Raw genomic sequence first — 7,266 nt, 5'->3', positions numbered from 1 at the left:
ACACATGACTGGACGTCTGTAATGGGGCCTCTAGCTCCATTTTACCGCATCACTTGAATGCTAACGTGCAGTTAACGCACTTAAAATTGTTTTATTGTTGGCCCGTATGACGTCATTCTTGCTCATAACACGTCACTGTGGCGCAAAAGTTGAAAGTTTTTAAATACTTCTTGCTTTTTTTTCGTTAAAAAACATCTTTTGTGACTGTAATGTAGCTGAGTGCGATACTGAATCCTAGTTCTTTCAAATTAAACGAAGTTGTATTTTCTCTTCATGGCTCCTTTAAACCACTCAGGTATCTTAAACTTGTGCCGAAATCTCGAACACACAAGCGTTTTCTTTTTTCGCCTCCATCAGAAAAGTGGCTGGGAACCTGCGCACAACGCCTTAGCCCCTGGTCAAGCGCGGCGGTCAAGTTCAAAAAATATGTATATGCAGGCAAAGATACCCATGCTCCGCTTTCCAAATTCAAAATGTGATTGGATAACCAAAATCACAGTAGCTGCAGTCCCATCGTTGTTCAGCACCTAAACGCGACATTTTGCAGACGATTTTCTCGTTGTGAGCGCGACCGTGGCTTGGGCTTCGTAAAATACGCCGGCAGGTTTTCAAATATCTGGGGTATGGCATCGACGCGGAGCTTGAGCTTCTCGCGCTGCAGCACAGATTGCCCATTTATGTTGAACTCATCGGCTCGAATAAATTCCGTAGGGTCGAAATGTTTCTCGCACACACGAACGGCCTTTGACTCGAAGCTGAAATCGTCCTTCTCCTGTCGTGGAATGGCTCGCTTCCACCTGTCGCGTTGGTCGCGGTCGCTTGGGAGGCAGAACAACGAAGCCTTTTCCGTTGTACTCCGATAGCCAGAGCGGCAACCATGAACACAAGACGTCAGAGGCATGGTAGTTCACATAATTTGCCCTTCGTGATTAGTGTAGAAAGCAGTATCACACAACAAACACCAGCAAGCTCGCGCTCCAACGCACTGCAAATGCGGCCGCCGCCGTTCAAGCCGCCTTCACCTAGAGTTCCTGTATATAGCTTCTGCGGAAGCTATATACATGAACTCTACCTTCACCCATAGAGTTTTCATCGGACTCGTAGCGCCACCGCGCGGGAGCTTTGGTCCCCATATGAAGCTCTCCCATGGCGTTACGGAGAAGTTTCGTGACCAGAAAAGCATTGAAGGACTCTGCTTGGGCGTAACAAGCGCGTACCAATGCATTCCGCGTACGCCGGTTCCTTACGCGCTTACGCCAGTTTACGTCATTGCGCGAGTACGTCGGTTTTACGCGTGCGTGTGGCTGGGCCTTAATGGATAAAAAAACCACGTTTCCACCACACCATGTGCAACAAAGTCCAAAGCTGCACCTAATACTGCACAAAACACTCCTGAACAACCTTCCGACAGCCGAATTAATTTGGTTGGCACTTGGCTTCAAATGGCCAGCACCTGCATTAAATCGTATGACGATTCTGTAGTCTAGTATTGCCGACCCCTCTCGGGCAGAAGCCAAAGAGCAGACAAGCTTAGCAATCAAGACACCTGTGTAGAGGTACGTCTGGAATAGAACCACTAAAAGAGGTTTCAGAGTATCGGCACTCTTTTCTGTCATTGTTGTAAGCTGCCAACAGTGGCCATTGGTCGAACCGCGTCACGAGACATTTGTTTACCCCGGGAAGACGCATGGGCGCTATTTTGGTGCCTGTGTTGCCGTGCGCGCGCTCTTCGATAAGTCGCGATTTCGAGAGCGCAGTGCGGCTGTACACGTTGTTGAGAGTGAGTGTTCAAGCACCGAGACAGAGTAGCGATGCCGTGCTGCTCTGTACTGGACTGTTTCAACCGGCGGGAAGGTGGGAAACGCCTGCATCGCTTCCCGCTGGACAAGAACAGTGGCCTAGCGTAACCTACCACCACTTAAAATGCGTAGCTTAATGGCTCTAGCGGTTCCCGAGCCACTAAATAAGCTCGCTAGCGTAACCGAGCCTGAGCGCTGTCACTAAATCTCCGAAAAGTAAACACGGCTGCCATGGTTGCCCGGCGGCTCCCAGACCAATTCCTTCCGTCAATGTCAGCCGCAGTAGGGCGCATAGAGCTCCTTCCGTCAATGTCAGCCGCAGTAGGGCGCATAGAGCTGGCCACCCTAGCGTCCGGCACCAAAATGGCTGCCGCCGTGCATCAGTGTCGGTACTCTTCAGCGTAGCTTATTTAGTTGCACTAGTCTGGACGACCAGCATGCACGTGTGACAGTTATCGACAAAGGCAACATTTGATGGAAATTGCTTTATTGTGGATTTACACTCGCCATCATCATGAAGTGAAGAAAATGAGGGGGAAGATATGGAGTGAAGGCAGCTACAAAAGCACAACTGTGGTGAGAAAAAGAATACGGCAAAATGCGACACGGCAACACCCTCATGCGACGTGCTGCCGGGGAAATGCTCGGGGGGAAGGCAAGGACCAAGTGGTTTCTCTCTGTGAACAGCAAGCTTCAACGACCTAATCTAAAAACGGCTCCCTTGTCAGCACAGTACCCACGAAGTGCAGCCTTGGCTTAGTTAAAAAAATTGCTCCTTGCTAAGACCAGCCGCAAGTCTTTCAACAGACACCGACCTATTGACTCCTAGGCAACGCCTAATGACACAGTCAGGGCCTATCAATTGTTCTTGATTCTGCAATTCCCCTGAAACTAATCCAAAAGAAGTCAAGCAGGGCTATTAATTCTTTTTTAGTTGTGAAATAGCATTGAGACTAACGCAAACAAGTTTGTATCGAGTGCCGAAAGCAAAGAACCGAAAGCGGCCAAGCTAGTCTACCCCAACTGCCATGAGTACTGCAGTGCAGAACAGCCGGCAGATGAACCAACACTACATCACAGCGATGTACGCTGCCTCCTTGCTGAACAGAATGGTTGGAAAAAAACCTAGCTACAAGGGGGGCTTGTCGTACCAAAACACACGTGCCGTCTGCTGACAGTCCATTCTCTGAAAACACCCGACAGCATTCACAGTGACAATTGGCACACGCAACTTCACAGACAGCCGCTGCCGATCCGGACTGCCCCGGGACACCTGCAGCACACTTTTGGAACATGCCCCGCATAGCTCTGCCGTCGCAGAGAGCCGACGACGCCAGCCGGCACACCCGCAGGCTCAGAAAAGGCGAACCCCACAAGCGCCGGTCACATCTCAAACCTCCGACACTTCTTGCACATACTGCATACAAACATGCTCTCCGGAGTAGTCTCGTACCCGGACTAGGCTGGCATTGCCGGAGGGCGGATCCACAAAACTCCAGGGAGACAAGAAAGCCCTGGAGCGGAGCCAACCACACCGCAACTCCTGACCGCGGCTAAAAAGCACCCATCACACAACAACCACCAGACGGATTAGACAGCCGACCACACGCTTGAGCTCGCTGGGCCATCGTCTGCCCACAAAATCCTCCTCACTCCGTACCTGACAGATAACGGCCTCCGACTCCAAAACAAGGTGATTACATCCTGGCAAATTCGAAAGTTAAAAAACTATGCGTGCAATTAACATGCACTTAGTACGGATCGTGTCGACAAAAGAACTCTGGGAACGACTGAAGTGCAAACCAAATGTTATTACGGCCGACGTGCACTGATACGAAGCGGAAGAAAATGCACGTATTTACAGTGTACGGCAACAAACACAAGGTGGATGAGGCATAAAGTGAGGGCGAACTTAAAAATGCAATCAAGCCAACAACGAAACACGTTCCCCCACTACTGGCTAAAGCAGCATCAGTTTACAATTGGGACCAAAAATTTTCTCTAAGCTTTATTCATACACACATTAGTCCTGAGCAGCAAGTAGCCAGAATCACTGTTTCTAAGCACTGTTGTCACAAAAACAAACCACCACTTTTAAGCACTGTTGTTACAAAACGAGCAGACAAACATAGTGCGGGCGTGTTTGATGGTCTCCCGAGAGAGCTTCAATGACTACCGAACAGAAAAATAAGACCACAGAAAGAGGAGACAAAGTGATTATGATATAATTCTCTGAAATGGACTCTCAGCATCAGCATTAGTGGTCGCCGGTTGCACAATTTCTCTGGAACTTCCGCTTTCAAGTGACAACTCCACCACGCTTCGTCTCAAAAGGGGGGGCTGTTTCTGCATCACGGTGACTGACAACACCAGGGAGGTAGACAGACACCTGCAAGTGTCAAGCTACACACTGCACTTGTTTAAAAAAACACCGAAAACAAAAACACCACTCACACTTGCATCACACCCCTCACACTCCTAAATCCCTGCCCCGCGACACTTGGGAGCAAAAAAAGGGAAAAATGCGCATGGTTTTCTGGTACACGGTAAGGTGGATGAAGCTGAAACATCCCGCAGTTATGCAAACTTGTCAATCAGTGCCAGGGGGAGGTGACCTGCAGACCAATGGTTTGGGATTAAGCCCATACATACATTCAAGATAAGCTCACCTGCGAGCAAGCCGAGAAAATGACAATGCAGACTTAAAAATTTCTGCGCACAAGTTAGGGCGAGAGTGGCCATCCTGCAGCCAATGAAGCAAACTGTAAAAAAAAAGCCCACGAGTGGTTTTCCCGTTTTGTTCAACGCCGACCCAATGTGGAACCCAAGCTTTCCCAGAGCCTCCTCACGCTCCTGAAGGGACCCTGAAAACAAGTTAAATTAGGGACTCATTGCCATGATGTCCCCGCACAATCCCTGCTACCCACCCCCCCTCCCCCAAGCCCCTTCCTGGCAGGACAAGGCAGATAAAGATGAGGGAAACCAACCCCTTGACCCGAGATCAACTGTCTTGATCACAGTGAGCAGTACCTGCGCAATGGCCACCAAGGGGACGTAAGGGCCGGAACCCCTCCAGTCCCTGCCTTGGCGTGCCAGGAAGGGGGGAGCCAACCATCGGCTCGGGCACTCGTGCTGTGGGCCGTCACACTGGGATGTCACAAAGAGGAGGTGTGATGCTGAGAAGAGTGTGTGCAGCCGCCCACGCGCGCTCCACACTAAGCGGCCACCTCTTCCGGCGGCTTCACAGCCGGCGCCGCAGCCGCCGCCGCCGGCGCACTGTCCCCCGCCACCGCGTTCTCCTTCGCAGCCGGCGGTTCGGGCTCGGGCGCCTTGCTTTCGGCCGCATGGTCGCCGGCGGCCGCCTTTTCCGCATTTGGCTTGCTGCTGCTGCTGCTGCTGTCCTCCTTGTTGTTCACCACTGCCTTCGGTGACTCTTCCTTCTTCTTCTCAGGCGCAGCCGTCGCAGCGGGCTCGGGGGCCGCTTGCCGCACCTTGTCCTTGCTGTCCTCGTCGTTGTTCATCTCCTCGTCGGCAGCGTCCTGCTGATCACCGTCCTTGTTGGTAGCCGGCTCAGCTGCGGGCTTCTTTTCCTCCTCTTTGTTGTCGGTCGCAGCGGCAGCAGTTGCAGAGGCATCTTCCGACGATGCCGCAGCTGCCGCCTCCTCCTCCTCCTCTTCCTCCTCATCCTCCTCCTCCTCCTCCCGCTGTGCCTTCTTGCCTCGCTTTGGGGCAGGCCCCTTCTTGGCTGCACCACGCGCCTGCTTGGCAGGGGTCCGCCGCGATGTTTCCTGTTGCGGGAGGTGGAAGAGCAAATGCACATGCAACTAAGTGACTCCCGCAGAGAGAGGCTGGTCGTAAGTGATATATAAAACAAAACTGGCGCCCAATTCCAAATTCTTATGAGTACCAAAAGCAGGGCGCTAGGAACGCCGTTAACTAATGTGGCCTACCAGCACCATTGTCCAAATTTCATTGTGGGCTTCAATGCACCGAAGCTATACCTGGCAGGGTTCTAACAGGTTCTCAAAAAAAAAAAAAATCAAGGACTTTTTAAGGAACATCAAAAAAAATTAAAGAACACTACAGTACATCATGCACTTTACCTCCTCCCATTGCATTACGAAACTCCAATGTAACGCTATGAAAAGAGGTTGCTATATTGCCGAAGCCACCACAGGGCAGCACTGGGAACACGCAGGGGGCAGACGAGACCTGCGCGCTGCGTTGCCGAAACTAGGCTCCCGCGGAATCCAGTGGCGTCGGCAGTATATTTTCGCAGCTTCAAGTTTTATACACAAACAATAACTTGATCCACACTCTCACTCAAACTCCATCAAAGCACAAGCGCATCACTAACAAAAACCAACTGATAGCAACTCTGAGCACTGGCCCGAAGGCCAGCCTCCCTAAAGTATTGCTCCTACAACACGCGCCAACATTACGCACAGCGATGACGAAACTGCCACCTTTGTCAAAGCAGCATGTGCATTACAAAAGGAGCTGTCAGTCCCTCGTCCCATATATCCGCCGTCGTGGCGACACTATAGACGCGCAACAAATTTGAATCTTGCTGCGAACCTTGGGCGGCACAACTTCTCCATCCAGGCACTGCGGTGCACCTTTGCCTACTCATCTCTGGCCCCACGACTGACCTCACAGCAAACACGTAACCCCGCCGACCAACACGCACCCACGCCTTGCGTGCACTAATGCAGTAATTACCCCCAACAGCTACAGAGAGACAGAGAGGCGAAAACGCTCCCGCAGCTGCTTCCAGCGCCCCTCGAACATGTCAGCTTGGCCAGCAAAAAAAAGGCATGCAGGCTACACAACAACAACGCAGCTGCCGGATGTCTTCATTGATTAACTGGGTTACTTAAACTGGACAGCCGTCTAAGCTGTTTTCCAATGAATGCAACATGCCTCTCGCAAAGTGGGAACACAGCAGACTGAACTAAGACTTTGCCACACAACATTCAAGTGGTAACGGGTGGGACATTTCCAGGAGTGCAACGAATTCGGAAATCGGAGCTTCCCAAATGATATTGAGTGGCGGCACCTGCGAACTTGAAGTAAGCTGGATTAGACAGAATCCTAAAGATCAGCCTGTATTTACGCGATGAAAGTTTCATCCCTCACGCTTTCAAATTTTGCCGAAGCTCTATGCGATAAAAGCACAGGACTAAAGCGAACTTCAGTAACCTGTAAACACCGGAAATCTTTAGCTTTATTTTTGGTACCGTAGCCACAGCGAACAATGGCAGCGTAACAGTCGGATTGCATATAACTCGCGCGACCAGCGTCGCTGCAGGACTCGCTGCGTGGTTAATATGTGCAGTTTTGAAATCCGAGCCTTTGCCAGTGCCACAAACCCACGTAAATAACCTTTGCCTAAATAAAGCACAATTTTATACCCGGCAGTGCACGAGATATCAAAACTGCTGCAATAGCACGTACAGCCTGTCAA

General features: G+C 51.0%; 1 protein-coding gene across 1 annotated transcript in view; it reads right to left on the bottom strand.

The window, feature by feature from the left end:
- Positions 1 to 2,269: 2,269 nt before the first annotated feature.
- Positions 2,270 to 7,266, bottom strand: part of LOC144147297 (uncharacterized) — a 46,343-nt gene continuing 41,346 nt past the window's right edge. Inside the window, exon 4 of the mRNA XM_077679393.1 lies at positions 2,270 to 5,587. Coding sequence (XP_077535519.1) covers positions 5,015 to 5,587 — 573 coding nt within the window. The 3' untranslated portion in view covers positions 2,270 to 5,014. The remainder of the gene's footprint in view (positions 5,588 to 7,266) is intronic.

The sequence above is a fragment of the Haemaphysalis longicornis genome, unplaced genomic scaffold (assembly GCF_048455015.1).
Source record: "Haemaphysalis longicornis isolate Haplotype H1 unplaced genomic scaffold, Haemaphysalis longicornis Haplotype H1 scaffold_7, whole genome shotgun sequence".
NCBI classification, from domain to species: Eukaryota; Metazoa; Arthropoda; class Arachnida; order Ixodida; family Ixodidae; genus Haemaphysalis; species Haemaphysalis longicornis.
This window is presented reverse-complemented; position numbering and strand designations above follow the sequence as displayed.